Raw genomic sequence first — 18,597 nt, forward strand, 5'->3', positions numbered from 1 at the left:
AGTTCCAGTCGTAACCTTTTGGAAGCCTACAGCATTTTCTTTCGCCCTTTTGGAATCGCTGCCATCCCGTAAGGAAGATCAGGCTATCCTAGAGAGAAGCCACATGCAGAGGTCCTGGATAAGATCCTATAGAGAGAGAGACCTTGATGGAGATGAATGTTGTGGCTCAACCAGTAACACCAAGGCCCCGGTTACGTTAGGAGCCTTTTTGAACCTTCCAACATAGCGTATCTGCCAGCTCAATGCAACCTCATGAGTGACTCCAGACAACCCACAGAATCATGAAAAATAATAAATCCTTGTTTTAAGCAAGTTTTGAAGGCTTTGTTATACTACAAAACATAGCCTTCAACCTGAGTAGCATCAGGACTGCTGTTAGAGAACTACACCTGCTGCTATATTCATGAACAGTCTCACCCTTCAGTGTCCACAGGTCCTGTGGCAGAAGTTCACAGGGCTCAGAAAGAAAATTGACTTTAAACCCAAAGGGCTCATCTGATGAATCTACACCTGAATAGTTGCTATCCTAATTATGCCTTCATAATTTTGCCAAATATATACGCTTCAGGCATGAGTTACCAAAGTCATTATCTACTTAGCAATTAAAGCCATGTAGGGGGATGGACTGGGATCCTGGACTTTCTGCCATTGGTGACATTGTAAAAAGCACTGTAGGACTATGTTATCTGTCAGGGCATATTATCTGCCCCCAAAACTGAGGAGAGAGATACACTTACTACATACTTTGTATCTTTTAAAGCATTTCCTTTCACAACAACCCAAGAAGGCAGCAGATAATCATTTTGCACATGAGGAAACCAAAGTCAGGGAACTAGTCAAGGTTATACCTACAGCTAGTAAGTGGCATAGTCAGTGTTCAAATATGAGCAACTTAACTACAGTAGATTGACTGCATTAATAACTTTAATTGTTCATCTCTCTCTATATCCATGCCTTTTGATATGTGACTTTGCAATTCCTCTCATTAAAAGTAGATTTTATTCCCACCTCCCTTATTTCTGGGTTTCACCATGTAACTTGGTTTGGCCAATGAGATATTAGTAGATAGGACACATACAGAGGCCTTGAAAACTTGCTCCTCTGCCATGACCAAAAGAACAGCCCTGGGTTAGCCTGGTGAAGAACACAAGAAACAGAGCCCAACACAAATGAGTGAGCTCAGCCAAGGTCCCAAGACCTGCCTAGCCAATTCCCAACTGAATCCAAAGAGATGACTGAGCCCAGCTGAGATCAGCCAAGGCCTGATTAGCCGAATTCCACAGACTTGTAAAATAACTAAATGTTTTTGTATACCACTGAGTTTTTGTGGCTGTTACATAGCATCACTGCGGCAAAAGTAACCAATACAGGGGTGCCTGGGTGGCTCGGTCGGTTAAGTGTCTGCCTTCAGCTCAGGTCATGATCCCAGAGTCCTGGGATTGAGCCTAACATCAGACTCCCAGCCTGCTTCTCCCTCCCCTGTGTGCTCCTGCTTTGTGCTCTCTCACCACTTTCTCTTTCTCTCAAGTAAATAAAATCTTTAAAAAAAAAAAAAAAAAAAAGGAAGAAAAAGGAAAAAAGTTGAGGGGTGCCTGGCTGGCTAAGTCAGTGGAGCATGCGACCGTTGATCTCAGGGTAGTGAGTTCACGCCCCACACTGTGTTTAAAGATTACATTAAAAAAAAAAAGTGATAACTGAAAGCAAGGGAGTGAATGAGCTCTCTAAGTAGACAAATATGCAGAGGGAAAAAATGGATAAAATGCAGCACCACAGAAGTTTCTCGTACAGTAGTCACTGAGAAACAGTAATTGGATTTTCTAATTGGAAATTTGTGACTTACGAGAAAAGCATAGGTTTTGGAATCAGACACATCTGGGTTTGAATTCTGACAGTTGTGTGTGCTTGGGCATATTAATCTGTAAACATGTTTAGCCTAATGCCTAACATTTGCTAAGAATTCAAGTGATTATCAGTAGTTGTGTTATTATTAAAATAGTCTTGGGGCACCTGGGTGGCGCAGTTGTCAAGCGTCTGCCTTCGGCTTAGGGCGTGATCCCAGCGTTCTGGGATCGAGCCCCACATCAGGCTCCTCCACTGGGAGCCTGCTTCTTCCTCTCCCATTCCCCCTGCCTGTGTTCCCTCTCTCTGCTGCCTGTCTCTGTCAAATAAATAAATAAAATCTTTAAAAAAAAAAAATAGTCTTGAATAGCCTGGTTTTTTTCCCCCTAAAGAAAAACTTTCTTAACTAATCGCGCCTCACCCTCAATCCATCAAAATGGTAATAAGTATATTCAAACTTCTCACTTTGGAGTTAGAGGAGTAGCTTCAAAATACAGGGAAATTGCCCTTTCTGATACAATTAACCACATATAATATTCCAAAGTTTGTTATGAAAATAGTAATGCTACTAACAAGTGTGACTAACCCTATAATCTGTTTCAAAAGAATTCATTGGGAGATACATAATGGTGAATAAGAGCACGGGTATGAGGTTACACTGACTCTAGCTGGAGTCTCCTATCGGCCATGTCTTTGCTGTGTGATTTTGGGACAAGCCACTTGACCTAAGTCATAAGGTTGTATTAAGGATTAAATATAAGTAAAGTATTTTAGTAGGTTGACTAAAATATCATAAATATCCAATAAATGGCAAGAAGTATTAAAAACAAACCTTTTTTGATTATCTCCTAAGGCAAAAATTATAATAAACGCTGGTTATTCAGAGATAGATCAATAACATTATTGAATCCGCGAAGAGGATCATACTATAATTATGAGGCAGAAGAAAACTTAAACCCAGATATATTTTTTAAAAATTGAAATACACCTTAATGACCAATTAAGCTCATCATTTCATTAAACATCAAAACTTGAAATACTATACCAAATGACTTACTTTGCATACCTCTGATTAAGAAATAACAGAAAGATATTATAATATTAACAAACTTTATACCTGTCACTCTTAATATCCATCAAGTAAATTCAATATCCAAGTCATACATTTTAAAATCATTTTTATTGAACTAATTTTAACAACACTGTTTTAGCTGGTGGCAGTTGCCCCACACCAAAACAAACCCATTGTGAATGCTACTCAACATCCTCAAAGTAATCCAGTTTGTTTTTGTACTTGGAATATAATTAAACTTTTGACATCACATAATCAAGCAAATAGAGGTGCATACTATATTATCCAAAAAGACTTTATGCATTTCATTAAAAAAATCATTTTGCAAGTGGCTTTAGCTTTATCAACAATCTCATCAACACATTCCATACTTCATGCTCTCAAAATAAAAAGTGCCCTAAAACTAACTCTAAGTTTTTTATTGATATTAATGAATACTATCCAGGGTTATAGGAATTAAAGTTTAACATTTTACAGTATAAGAGGCAATAAGTTACGGATATCTGCTGACACAAATTCCACTCAAACTAAATACATCCTTGATACATTCAAAAAGACATACTGTAAATATTAATATGCTAGTTTATATGCTGCAGTGCAAAAGAAGTGACACCCTAACGTTTCCTGAGCTTTAGGAAATTAACATTTTTCTGACTACAACTCTCAATTTAAAATAGGCTCGCTATTATGTGAAGCCATGTTAAAACTATACAATTAAATTAGGGTTTTGGAGAACTGAAAAGATTGGTCAGAGTTACGGTGTTTTAAGGTAATGAAAAAGTTTCCAAAGAAAAGTATTTACAAAACTACAAAGGATAGTATGGATTTGCATGTAGTATAAAGATCAAAGATAACCTACTGATTACCAAATGATCACAATTATCCCTTCTCTTTCAAAAATATTACACTGAAAGACTTTATGGTAAGTTATCTAGCATTAAATATACCAACCTGTAGTATATCACACATTTTAACACATTCTTCTATAATGCCCAGTAAGAAGGAATAAAATATTAAAAATCAAGAAAATAAACATGCTTTTAGGAATGTTTTTGCATGTGTATGTGAGAGGAAATGAAAATAATTTCTCATTAGAACTCTCTATACCCTCAAAATTACAAAGACCGAGTTTCTACTTCAATTTTTTCTTCTGCTTGTAGTACATCAGGGTCAACATGAACAACTGGAGGTCGTAGGATAACTTCAGGCCCTCCACCATATATAGATTGTAGAAAATTCCACGTTTCTTCAGAAATCTGACCAGAATCTGCTCCTAGAATTAAGTGCAAATAGAAAGAATAATATTTACAAACGTACATATTCATATTGCAAAACCTTCATAATGTACCCCCCAGCATGAATCTTCCAGGTATCTGAGAACTTCTGGCACATGAATTTCCAGACTACCAGCCCATATTGTTATAAGCTGCAACATTATGGTCTGTCTTAGTACTTTTTCCTAGCTACTATCAACAGCCTTAAACCTTTCCTCACGGGGCACCTGGGTGGCGCAGTCATTGAGCGTCTGCCTTCGGCTCAGGGCGTGATCCCAGCGTTCTGGGATCGAGCGCCACATCGCGCTCCTTCCTAGGAGCCTGCTTCTTCCTCTCCCACTCCCCCAGCTTGTGTTCCCTCTCTCGCTGGCTGTCTCTGTCAAATTAAAAAAAAAAAAAAAAAACACCTTTCCTCACTTAACAAAAATTGGCAGCTTTTCCACTATCTTCTTCGTGTATGAATTATATCACTGAGCTGGGTAAAAAAGTGGCACAGATGGCTAGTAATGTTATATTCTTGACAGTGACAAACAGCTTAAGTATTAGTCAACTTACCTTGCCTGAGCATCACACTGCCACATTTAGTGACTGCAATTTTAGTGTTATCAATAGGACCTGGAGGATCTAAGTCAAAAGGAAAAACAAAGGATCAAAATGCATACTTTTCAAAGAAATGTACCAAAGAATTACGTATTACTGTGCCTGAAATAATTGACGAATGTAACTATATAATCAAATTGATTATTTTGTAGTCAGATTATTACAGTTAATTTTTAACTATCTTCTGAGCCTTTTCCTTTTTGGGTCTTCATTCCCATCCCAAAATAGAACCAAGAAAGGAAGGGGGGAGGCTCTCTCACTACCATCTAAAAATCTCACTCTTGGGGCGCCTGGGTGGCACAGCGGTTAAGCGTCTGCCTTCGGCTCAGGGCGTGATCCCGGCGTTATGGGATCGAGCCCCATATCAGGCTCCTCCGCTATGAGCCTGCTTCTTCCTCTCCCACTCCCCCTGCTTGTGTTCCCTCTCACGCTGGCTGTCTCTATCTCTGTCGAGTAAATAAAATCTTTGAAAAAATAAATAAATAAATAAATAAAAATAATCTCACTCTTAACTGTCCATTTGAGGACTACAGGTTAAAATGCACTTTTTTTTATGTTATAAAAGAACAATTCTTTTGTAATTTAAAAAGAAATGTAATTATTATGTAATAAAGAATTATTTCAGACTGTCATTACTTAAACTAAAAACAATAAAAGCATTATAAAATGAAATGTCCACATAGTATGTCACTGTAATGGTTAAACCATTATGTAACCAGTCTTATTGTTGGGTGGATTTTTTTTTTAACTTTTCAATATTAAGATTGTAGACTAAATTTGTTCAGTTCCTTTTTTTTTTTTTTTAAGATTTTTTTTTTTAATTTATTTATTTGACAGAGATAGAGACAGCCAGCGAGAGAGGGAACAACAAGCAGGGGGGGTGGGAGAGGAAGAAGCAGGCTCATAGCAGAGGAGCCTGATGTGGGGCTCGATCCCGTAACGCCGGGATCACGCCCTGAGCCGAAGGCAGACGCTTAACCGCTGTGCCACCCAGGCGCCCCAAATTTGTTCAGTTCCTTTATTCCTGCTGTGAATATGCTGTAAATCATGAAATAGGTTTAAAACAACTAACCAGATATAAGCTAGAATGTTAGATCCCTGAGGGCAGGGATCTTTTTCGCTTTTGTCCACTGGTGTAATCCCAAGTGCATACAGATATTCAAAAAATATTTGTCTAATAAACAAAAAATCAGCAAAGAATTTCATTTTTCAGTTAACTACTTACCTCCATCTTTACCCTTCACAAAACTTTCCCATTCTCTAAACCACTGCATACTGATGCAATAAAAAGTGGCTGGAGAGTCCTCCTCTTGGAATGCTCTGTTGAGCTACAGGGAGAAAAAAATCAGTCACCTAATATCTAGAACTTGCTTTATAGCAGAACAATACAACCATTTTACTTTAGCATTTGATAAGGCCAATTCCTCACAAAGACTGTGATGTACACTGATGCTAAGTTATCTCAGTACCACTGTAATACCTATTAGTAAACAAGTAAGTCTACATTATGTCTCAAAATTTACAAGTACACACAAAAGAAGAATGAGACACTGAGTAAATCAAAATGGTCAAGGCAAGTCTTCAAAGCAATAAATACTCTACATATTTATTAAAAATCAAATGTGTAAATCTTATTTAAATATACTATGTCCACTGTCTACTCTTTACTTCTGTTCACTTAAGATATTGGTGGACACATTGCTATTACAAACACAATGCTGCAATGAATAATCTTGTACATGTCGTAAATAAAATCTTTAAAAAAAGAGGGAGTTCAGTAAATTTATAGTTTTGCAACCACCACCACAAACCAGTTTAGAACACTTCTCACACCCCAAAGAGTTCCCCTCCACCATTCTACAGTTTCTACAGTCCATCTCTTGTTCTCAGCCCCAGGAAACCACTGATTTACATTGTCTTTATTGTTTCCCCTTTTTCAGATGTTTCATATAAATGGAATTTGACATCACATAGCCTTTTCACGTCTATCTTCTTCCATTTGGCATAATGTTTCGGAGGTTCAACCATGTTGCTGCATGCATCAATAATCGAATCTTTTTTCATTGCCAGTAGTATTCTATTGTAGAGCTATCGTATTTTGTTTATTTGCCAGCTGATAACATTTCAATTGTTCCCAGTTTGAGTCAATTATAAGCAATACTGCTATGAACATCTGTGTATAAGTTTTTTTTTCTTTCCCTTTTTTTTTTTTTTTAAAAGTAAGCTTTATACCTAACATGGGACTAAACTCATGACCCCATGATTAAGAGTCGCATGCTCTATGGACTGAGCCAGCTAGATGCCCCCTGTGTACAGGTTTTTGTGAACTAAGTTTTCATTTCTCTGGAGTAAATACTCAGGGGTGACATCGCTAAGTCACATGCTAAGTGTTTATTTAACCTACAAGAAACTGCCAAACTGTCATTTAGCATGTAACATTTTGCATTCCCACCAGCATATGACAATTCCAGTTGTTCCACATTCTTGCTAGCATTTGATATTATCCACTTATTTTAGCCATTCTAAAAACTGTGTGATGGTATTTCATGAATTTTAAGTTGTATTTCCTAATGGCTGCTGATAGTGTTTCTTTTCATGTATTTACTAGTCGTACCATCTTAGAAATAATGTCTATTAAAATATTTTTTTTTTTTTATTTTGAGAGAGAGAGCACAAGAGGAAGAGGGAAAGAGACTTTTAAGCAGGTTCCACTCCACACTCAGCACAGAGCCTGACATGGGGTTCAACCTCACTCACAACCCTGAGATCATGACCTAAGCCGAAATCAAGAGTCAGATGCTTAACCAACTGAGCCACCCAGGTGTCCCTCTTTTCCTTAGTCTTAAACTGAAACATTTGTCTTGAGTTGTATGAATCCTTTATATAGTTTGGAGATAGACTTTTTTTTTTTTTAAAGATTTTATTTATTTGTTCAACAGAGATAGAGACAGCCAGCGAGAGAGGGAACACAAGCAGGGGGAGTGGGAGAGGAAGAAGCAGGCTCATAGCGGAGGAGCCCGATGTGGGGCTCGATCCCATAACGCCAGGATCACGCCCTGAGCCGAAGGCAGACGCTTAACCGCTGTGCCACCCAGGCGCCCCTGGAGATAGACTTTTGATGACATGTGATTTACAAATAACTAGAACTTACACTGGATTTGGTTCTAGCTTCCTAACCTACAATGTTTTTCCCAGTACCACCATTCTTGGTCTTTTTTCCCCACCACCATTCTTGGTCCTACTGAATGTCTCATTCACTGAGATAATATCCCATATTACTTCTAACTACGGAACTTATTTTACACAAAATAAATGAAGAAATAGGCTCACGCCCATAAAACTTTATGGGGTTGGTACTATCCTCTATGCTGTGGTATGTGCGACAAACCAGAAACCAATACATGGTGTTGTTTTTCCCATAACCAGAATATATGAGGCTAGGTACCAGATAAACTAGGAGGATGTATCCATTAGTACCTAATGACATATTCACGAAAGCTTTGCTTCTCATCTCCACAACTTTGGCCTCTACTAGTTTGGAGGCATTTGATTCCAAAGGGAAACAACAATGGTTTTACTGGACTGAAAGTCTAAATACTCCTCTGGCTATGTCACTGAACCGAAACGCAGAGTGGGTTACAGGACTGGTTATATAAAGGGTGAAATAAAATGACCACTATACAATAGGAGCAAGGAGGATTACAGCTGAAAACCAGATTAAACCCACTGTACTAGTTTCAGAAGGCTGCTGTAACAAATTACCACAAACTTGGTACCTGAAAACAAACATTTCATCTCCCAAAGTTCTGGAGAACAGAAGCCCAAAATCAAGGTATAGGCAGGAACATACTTTCAGGGAGACTTTAGGGGAAATTCTGTTCCTTGCTTCTTCAAGCTTCTGCTTTGTGGCTGTATATTCTCATCTCTGCCTCCTATCTTCATATGGCTTTTACCTTTTCTGTGTATCTCTTCTGTACATCTCTTTGTAAGGATATTTATCACTGAATTTAGGGTCCACGCAGATAATCCAGGATGACCTCATCTCAATATCCTTAAATTAATTACATATGAAAGACCCTTTTTCAAGTAAGGTTACATTCACAGTTAAGGTCAAGTCACAGAGATTCGAACATGGAGATACCTTTTTTGGGGACTACCATTCAACCCACTGGCAGACACCATTCAGTATTTCCATATGCAGAAGCTAAAAGCTAACAGACTAGAGAAATCTAAACCAAGATTACAAAGACCTCAGATTCTTCTGAAATCATGGTCTGGGTTACTTTACCAGGTAAACACAACCACAACCAACTGAAGTGCTGATTAAGAAAAAGGGAATATGGAATGGGTAAGTAATCAGCTGTGGACATACATTGTTTCCTTACTGCATATACATATCTGTAAAAATTTACTAAATTTGTGAAAAATTACCAATTTACTTTTCCTTTCTTTCATTCCTCTTACTATTTTTTAAGATTTTTTTTAAGATTTTATTTGAGGGGCGCCTGGGTGGCACAGACGGTTAAGCGTCTGCCTTCGGCTCAGGGCGTGATCCCAGCGTTATGGGATCGAGCCCCACATCAGGCTCCTCTACTATGAGCCTGCTTCTTCCTCTCCTACTCCCCCTGCTTGTGTTCCCTCTCTCGCTGGCTGTCTCTATCTCTGTCAAATAAATAAATAAAATCTTTAAAAAAAAAAAAAAGATTTTATTTGAGAGAGAGAGAGAGTGCACGAACATGAATGGGGGGAGGGGCCAAGGAAGAAGCAGGCTCCCCACTGAGCAGGGAGCCCAAGGTGGGGCTCAATCCCAGGACCCTGAGATCATGACCTGAGCCAAAAGCAGATGCTTAACTGACTGAGCCACCCAGGTGCCCCAATATTCTTCACATCACAGTATAAAAGGGAGATTGTGACTGAACTGACTGGACTAAAGATGAATGACTAACATCCAAAAGTGGATATAGTGACTCATAGAACTCTGGGTCTCCAAAGTTTAGGAAAAGGTAAATGCAGCATGTGTTAGTACATGAGCTAGTTGCACAGTGTTAAATAGAAATGTAAAACTGTTGCTACTGCTGTTGCTTACATGTATGAATGTGTATAAATGCTGAGCTGACAAGAGGCAGACTTCACTGTACGGCCCGTAATGCATCATTTCCATTCATTCTTACACTCTCTTCTGTGAAGAGAAGCCTACATTTTCCAGGATACCATGCCAGTAGTACTCCAGGTTAGGCACTATCAATGGTATATGCAATATGTGGAAGTCACGAAGGAAATTTTTCTCCCCACTGGTGGCAGCTGTGACTGAGGCATCCACAGATGGCATACGTAGGATTTTGCCACCACTTCCAAGCATCTTCCCAAGAATCCTTCACTTGGTGTCACAGGCTAACATCTTTAACAGCAGTATCTTGCATCGTACGAGCACCCTTAAAATAACCCACCAGGATCCTGAGATTAGCAGCTTATCAGGTTTCTTAGATTTCTGAGCCTTCTCCTGAGATTTACCAGTGGCAAGCAGAAGAGATAATTTCCAGAGGTTTTGTGCAATTTTTAATTTTTTAGCTTTGAAACAATCTCACACTTACAGGAAAACTCCAATGTAACACAAAGAAATTTTCTTTCTTCAGACCACTGAGAGTGAGTTGCTAAATATGTTCTTTTCCTCCAAACATCTTGGTGTAATTTCATAAGTACAAGGACATTTTCCTACACAACTAATACAAATGACAAAAATCTGGAAATTAACATTCATATGAACCAGCCATTTCTCTAAGGAAGGCTGGTACCTTTTAGTGGAAAAAGATGTTAAGAAGCCAAAACATGATGAGAGTTAGGCATTATCATTGCTCCCAGGCCCTTTTAGTAACAAAGTTAGGCAATTAACATATGTACATCATTTGTTTCTATGTATGTATACACACACACAAACACATACACACACAATCTGTACCTATGTATGTATGAATGTATGACCATGAGTTCACAAAGGCACCTACAAATCCGATCTAATACTAATAGCACAATCTATTTTAGTTTTCTTCCTCTCCACATCTGTAACTCTCTTATCTGACAACGAGAAATCTGGCTCTCATTGTACTTATTATTTGATGAATTCTACATATGGAACAAATCCCTCAATTCTATCACTCACCATCCTCCAACCCCCAACTAACATGGGTATCCATTCTCATCTTGCCTGGGCTTCAACAGGCACACAGTGCTCTGACTGGGCACACACCACAAAAGATTTCCTTAACCTGTCTGGGCTCTGAAACAACCCACTATCCCCACTCCTACCTCCAGTATGGCAGCCTAACCCACTCCCAGATTTCCTAAGAGTCAGCAGTGGTCTCCTTGACCTTCACTGCCCAGTCCGTTCAGTAGATGTTTAAGTCTTTCTTTGCCTATATTCTTCTTATACTCAAGATACTTAGAATGGTTTCTGTTCCCCAAACCCTAATGGATACAGCCATTAGCCATTTATTTAAGCATTCATGGAATGAACTATTTTAAATATTCAACTAAAATGTGCCTCCTTAGGTTTAGGAAACAAATGAGGCCCAAGCACAATAAACAAATTGATACCTATACTATCTTCCTGTGTGTGTGAAAATGTCTTTACATTAGGCAACAGCACACACACAAAAATCCTAAATCCACGAAAAGAAGCAGGTATATGCGTATGTGTAAATGTGTGCTGGGCAGCCATAACATGAAACATACTGTTCATCTGTCTATTTAACATCTTCCCCTCTCTTACTGAAAGAATCTTAATTTTCTCTTACAAAATGACCATCCCTCCACCAATATAGTCTTAGTAGGATTATCAATGCATATGCCTCTAAGGTGACCCAAATTCTACTAGGATTCCCTACCATGTATTTGGATCATAAATATATAGTTGGAGCTATGCTACTGACAACAACACATTGAAGAGACTTACTTCTTGCTACCTAGATAATTGGAACTGTACTAGTCCTTGTTCATAAAACCTGGTAGTTTAACAGTGGACATAAAATAATAATAACCTAGGGATGTCTGGGTGGCTCAGTTGGTTAAGTCTGCCTTTGGCTCAGGTCATGATCCCAGGGTCCTGGGATTGAGTCCCCCACCCGGCTCCCTGCTCAGCAGGGAGACTGCTTCTCCCTCTGCTTGCTGCTTCCCCTGCTTGTGCTCTCTGACAAATAAGTAAATAAAATCTTTTAAAAATAATAATACTAATAGTAACCTAGACTGGTAATTTAATATAATTAACCAGTAATACTATGACTGTTTCTCCTCTTTAATTACTTATCTTATTATCTATAAATTACTTCATTTTGCCTCTCTGATTAGTGCATATCATTAGTGCATGCTTAAATGTTTCTTTTTTCTCAACCACTGTAATGTTTGTTTGTTTATTTTAATTTGACAGAGAGAGGGAACACCAGCAGGGGGAGAGGGAAAAGCAGGCTTCCCGCTGAGCAGGGAGCCGGACGCAGGGCTTGATCCTAGAACGCTGGGATCATGACCTGAGCTGAAGGCAGATGCTTAAAGACTGAGCCACTCAGGAGCCCCCACTGTGACGTTTTAAAATTTCAGAACCTAAAACCCTCAAATAGTTCAGAGCCCACAGAAAAAAACCTGAATTTGCATATGGATAGGTCACTTAGTCAACATATACACATTTAAATGATTCTGAGTAGAGTTGGCACACAATGTTACATTTCAGCTTCACGTGAAGGACATAGTGATTCCATAAGTTTATACATTATACTGTGTTCACCACAAGTGTAGCTGCCATCTGTCTTGATCCATCACTAACATAGCATCATTGACTATATTCCTTATACTATGCCTTTTATTCCTGTGACTTATTCATTCCATAACCAGAACCTGTATCTCCTACTCCCCCACATTTAAATGGTTTTTAATTTACTTGCATGTTGATCCTTTTCAAAAAGTAGATAATGTGATGTATTTTACAACTGCCAAAGTAATTCCACTGTATTGGTAAATGTGAAAACTGCACAGATATAGTTTACATTTCCTTAAAAAGATCAAATAGATTATAAAAAAAAAAAAACAAGCAAACAAACAAGAAAAACCTAGTTGTTTAGCTCTTCCTATTCATTCTGTGACCACTTTCAGATTGTTGCCTGCAATCAAGGAATGCTTCACAACATACTCATTTTAAGGGGTGTATCTGTAAGTATAGACAGTCCCACAAAACAATACTATATTTCACAACAAGATGGCAGTAGAGAATGTAGTCTGGGTACATGCTTTCAGAAAAACACTAACTGAAGGAAACCTATAATTTACCATTTCAGTAGATTACCTGCAAATGCCAATCTATAAAACAAAATTTATTACCATGAAAATAAAAATCCCACAAAAGAACGTAACTCACTAGAATTTCAGTGACCTCTCACTGTTATACTCCCAGAACACTTAAAATCTATTACGACTCTTCCATCTAATCATTTCATTAATATAATATATTTAACATAATAGTTCTACTAATTGTCAGTTCTTTATCCTAGATCACATTTACAATTCAAAAAGCATCACTTTTACCCGAATAAAAATTTCCAATTCAGTTTTTCTTCTTTTTTCAATTTTCTCTGCCTCAATTTGGCAAGTGTGACAAATGTACAGATGGTTGACAGCTGGTCCTCCTCCATACCTACAGCATGAAGAATTTAATAATTATGATAATGTTGAAGAAAGTGGATGTTCTAGGAAATTTGTCTCCAACTGAGTTAGTGGTTAAATCGCTAATAAAGAATACATCCCCACAGTAAAATTGTCAGTCTTAATTAAACTAATGTAAAAATCGTATGATTATAACAACTTGATTTTATGTTTATCGGTCAATGACTCAATTTATTGACTAACCAGCTTTGTATTTTAACTTTCCCTTATGGGTATTTCTGCTACCAAATATGTTAGAGTCAACAACACAGAGTAAAAGAAGTGGCTTTCAAAAATTACAATACAACATAAATCTTAGTTCAATGCAGCCATAGTCTTAATCAAATTTTAATCAGAAGGAGGCTTTCACTTCAGTATGTAACTAAGTAAATATAGTAAGGAAGTTATATATGAAATGCTTTAAAATAAAATTTAAAACTTTAAAATTTCAGAGTTAAATATTACCATATGCTTTTACAGATATAGATAATTAGATAATTAGAACATAAAAATTAGAATTATATTATCTAGACTAGCATCACATTAACTACAAAGTCTTTCTATTCAAATTTCAGAATGAATAATGATGGAAAACAGAGGATTTCCTACATAAGCAACATAAGGCACAAGAAGCATATGTGAAATAATACAATTCCCTTTTAAATAGTTTCACCAACTGATTTTCACAATACCATATTGTCTGATTTAAAAAACAAACCTGCTATATAGATTATCCCAAATGTTCTGAGGCAGCATCAAAACCAGGTCTTCAATATAACCAGCTTTTCGTGGAGGAACACCTAAAGAAGTTCAGATGGGTGTGTCTCATTCTTAAATTCCTTTATACAACTTTCAAAGGTTAAACTCATTTTTAAACTGATTTAATCACTGGCATTTTTAAATCATTACTCTTAAAATTTAAGTATAAGCATTTCTGGTGATTAGGTTCCTAAAAATGAATATATTTCTTGAAGTAAAGAAAAATCACCTAACCAAGATCTTCAAGTAACTTACGTAAATCTTTACTAAACCTTGGCTATATATTGGGAGAAATCAAAGAAAAATAAGAGACAATCTTTCCTTCATAGAGCTTGAGCTAGCAAAAGAAACGAGGCACTTATATACCTAACTATAATAAAAGGCAGTCAAAGATAAATACCATTAAAACTATGGGGAAATAGTAGTTCATGTGGGGAAATAATAAGAGATAAATTCACATACCGAAACCTTCCCTTTCAGGGTTTAGGTTTCTATACCCACTAGAGGATATTCCTACTATCTCTTGCGGTTTCACTACAAAAATAGTTAATTAACAAGAATACTAAGTCTTCAACCAATGAAATTTAATCAAGGAGTCACACTAAGGTGTTATTTATCATGGGTACAAACACAAACGTAGCCGATCACAAAGGCTTAAGTTACATATAGCAAGTAAGTATAAGAGGCTTTTTTGGTTAAATTCCAAATACATTACTTAGGAAAAGAGCCACCTATTAATTTAGACAAAAGGGATAAGAATCATGGATATATCTGGGAGCTGAATGTCTCTCAGCCGAGAAAAATAATGTGTAATAGAAGTGCTCACTGTACCATAACTGGCTGCGTATATCTCTGCCTCTACTATGAAATTAGAGTTTACAGAACAGAAATAGTATCCTTGGTATTCTCAGGGTCTAGCACAGGGTTTGGAACAGGTTCTCAACAATCATCTCTTCAATGAAGAGGCTACAGATGGCCTGTAAATCGAAGAAAAAGCCAATTTCTGGAACTAGAAAATTAAACACATTTAAGTTAGACTGCAGATGAAGAAATGAGAAGTGGAAGATGAAAACTTTTGGCTCTTCCTAATTTGTAAATTATTTAACAGCAAACCCCTACCACTACTTTTCATTACAAAATTTCTTACCTCCATGAATACAGAGAAAATCGTTATTTGAAATGGGGCCAGGTTCAGCAAAGGTCTTAAATTTATTTAGCCACTGTCGAGAAATATAAAACTGAAGGAGACTTGGCTCCATTATGTTCAATAAATTTGATATCCTTCGTCTCTCTTTTTGTGCCTCTTCACTGCTTTTCCTGTTAAGGACAATGGCTCGTTAAACTTAACATGCATTTTACTCCATCAGACTAGTAAATGGATTTTTCCTCTTAGCACACACAGTAATACCATGAATCTTATTAGGCTTATTCAAGAGAAATGTACTTTATATCACCCCTACCAACTACATTATATACCCCTAAAGGGCAACAATTTATATCATAACTACCATACTATCAACACTTATATCATAACTACTGATAATCCACCTAACTCCTGGCACACAGGAGGCATTCAAATGTTTGTCAATAAGATCAATCTAAACAATGTTTTCTTCTTTCAGTAGCTAGTATTTAACCTTTTACAAGATACTGAAAAATATCAGAGATCCATTTTGATAGTAATACCTCCTTTATTAGCTATTTTAGGAGAAAATTTGGTATTTAATTCCTACCATCAGTGCCTAATTTATCAAAACCAATCTTCCTAAAACAAAAGCTATTCCTTTGCCCTTCAATTAAATGATTTAACATTTTCCTAAGAAAAGATCATTCTGCACACAACCTTTCACTTTACTCACAAAAATAAATGAGAATAAAACAATTTCTAATCTTTACTCAGCAATACATTTTGAGAGTCTTAGAAGTTATAACCCCAAAACGAGACGTTCTTCCATATTTGTCAAAATAGCCTATCCATGAGAATTACTTCCTTACCTATAGAAAAGAACATAAGCTTCTGCATTTTGTACAGTAGATTCTGAAACTTCAGTGACACTTTGATCATCAAATTCATACCAGAGATTATTTAAATTGTTTCGGCAGTAGGCAATATAGTGTCCACCTGAATTTTAATTGAAAAAATTTAAATAATTTCAGTAATACAAAATTAATATAAGAATTAAACTACTTTTTTTTAAAAAAAAGATATTTTAGAGAAAAAGAAAGCAGGGGGAGGGGCAGAGGGAGAAAGACAAGGAGACTCCCCGCTGAGTGGGGAGCCCAAAGTGGGGGGGGGGACGGACACCTCAATTCCAGGACCCTAAGATCATGACCTGAGCTGAAATCAGACACCTAACCGACTGAGCCACTCGGGTGCCCCAAGAATTAAAGCACTTTTTGAATCCTCAGTTCCTAGCAGAGACTGAGATATATCAAGAACTATACTCATACTTTTTTCCAGTATGTATCCTCACCACCACCACTTGAAATGAAAAATATAATCTTAAAAAAAGTGTAAAAATGACATTAAAGTCCTTATTAAATTTTATACAAAATATAACTTCCAGTATTTCAAACTTCATAGCAAAATTACTGAATTTCCTAAACTTTTCTGCCATATGTTTAACCACCAAAATAAAATAAAAATTAAAAATATCATTTTAACATTTTTTAATTTAATCAAGTCTTACTTAAGAGATCAATTCAGACGGTTATTTATTTTTTTTATCTAAATATATGTCAAACCTATATACTTACTACTTGCAGTTCCATGATGACAAATGACTGACAGAAGATCATAGGTAACAATCTGAACTGGACTATCTTTAGCAAGAAATGGCTGAAGATCCAGACCTTCCAGCGGAAATGAAACATGGGTACTGATTTTGGTTGAAAACATCAGTTCATGTCTGAATCTTTTAAGATGGATGCATAAAATCTAAAGAAGAAAGATTATTTAAAATTCTATTGTTTTGTACGTTAGACAAAGGAGTCTATTAAGTATAGATACTGAATTAAGTGTCAAAGTTAAATATTACCCTGCAATTATAACCTGATTCCAGAGACATTAAAATGTAGAAATGGTGAAACCTGGTACTTCTTGATAAGTTCACAGCTACTAGTTTTTCTATTTTTATATGTTATAACCTTCGAGATCCTACAATGTCTGATTAAACCACATTCAACACAGTTTTACAGATAAGGGCACTTATTTGTTATCTACCTCAGTATCTTAAAAATGGATAATCCTAATAGGGTATATAAACACAGCAACTGGTCAATAGAACCACTCCATTCTTCAGCTATGATACATGTTATTATGTTACTGTTTTATGTTCCTACGACATAAAATAAACTTAATTACAATAAAGTCCATACCTCAGGAAATTTTTGTACTTTACAAAACTTTACTCCATTCCTTAACCTGGAGAGGAAAAAAGAAAACAAAATAAAGTAAACCTGTTTCCCATATGAATAAACAAAAGCTTTAGTATTTTTAATTTTTTAAGTAGGCTCCACGCCCAGTGTGGAGCCCAACTCAGGACCTGAACTCATGACCCAAGATCAAGACCTGAGCTGAGATCAAGAAGCAGACACTCTACTGACTGAGCCACTCAGGCACCATTAGTATTTTTAAATATACGGCAAAATCTTTTAGAAAACACAGGGACAAAAAATGCTCACTGTTGAATTATATGTAACCAATTTAAAAATATATACTAATGAAATATCGGAGTCCCTCATGTTTTTAAAAAATATTTAAACTGAGATATCAGTAATAAAAATTTAGGGCGTTGTTAATTCTTTGATGAAAATTATTTTTTTAAACAAATGTGCTAGTGTTATGGCCTGGCTATGCCTTTATAACATGCAGATATCAAGTAAAACTGGGTAAAATAAAATCCCATTTTATATAATTGATTGATCAGCTCAATATATTACAACTTTTTTTTTTTTTTTTTTTTTGCTGTTGTTTTAAGTAATCTCTACACCCAATATGGGGCTCGAACTCACAACCCCGAGATCAAGAGTCACAAGTTCCACCAACTGAGCCAGCTGGGCACCCCTGTAACTTTTATTCTTTTTTATATATATATATATATAACCTTTATTCTTCTAATTTTATTATTTTTTAATTGAGGTATAATTGACATGAAACACTGTATTAGTTTCAAGTGTACAATATAATGATTCAATATTCGTATACATTGCAAAATGATCACTACAATAATTTTAATTAACAACCATCACCATATATAGTCACAATCTTTTTTCTTTTCTTGTAATGAACAAAAACTTTTAAGATCTACTCTCTTAGAAACTTACAATTATGAAATACAGTATTATTACCTATAGTCACTATGATGCACA

At 36.4% G+C, this 18,597-nt stretch overlaps 1 protein-coding gene across 3 annotated transcripts in view; it reads right to left on the minus strand.

Annotated features, from left to right (window-relative positions):
- Positions 1-3,000: 3,000 nt before the first annotated feature.
- USP33 (ubiquitin specific peptidase 33) overlaps positions 3,001-18,597 on the minus strand; it is a 55,918-nt gene continuing 40,321 nt past the window's right edge. For all 3 annotated transcript variants that reach the window (XM_034653721.1, XM_011228795.3, XM_011228794.3), the window contains 9 exons: positions 17,605-17,650; positions 16,984-17,164; positions 16,222-16,348; positions 15,374-15,543; positions 14,186-14,267; positions 13,351-13,459; positions 6,011-6,113; positions 4,741-4,809; positions 3,001-4,184 (listed from right to left, as the gene is read on the minus strand). In XM_034653721.1, the coding sequence (XP_034509612.1) occupies positions 4,027-4,184; positions 4,741-4,809; positions 6,011-6,113; positions 13,351-13,459; positions 14,186-14,267; positions 15,374-15,543; positions 16,222-16,348; positions 16,984-17,164; positions 17,605-17,650 (1,045 nt within the window). In that variant the 3' untranslated portion in view covers positions 3,001-4,026. The remainder of the gene's footprint in view (positions 4,185-4,740; positions 4,810-6,010; positions 6,114-13,350; positions 13,460-14,185; positions 14,268-15,373; positions 15,544-16,221; positions 16,349-16,983; positions 17,165-17,604; positions 17,651-18,597) is intronic.

This window comes from Ailuropoda melanoleuca, chromosome 2 (genome assembly GCF_002007445.2).
Source record: "Ailuropoda melanoleuca isolate Jingjing chromosome 2, ASM200744v2, whole genome shotgun sequence".
NCBI lineage: Eukaryota > Metazoa > Chordata > Mammalia > Carnivora > Ursidae > Ailuropoda > Ailuropoda melanoleuca.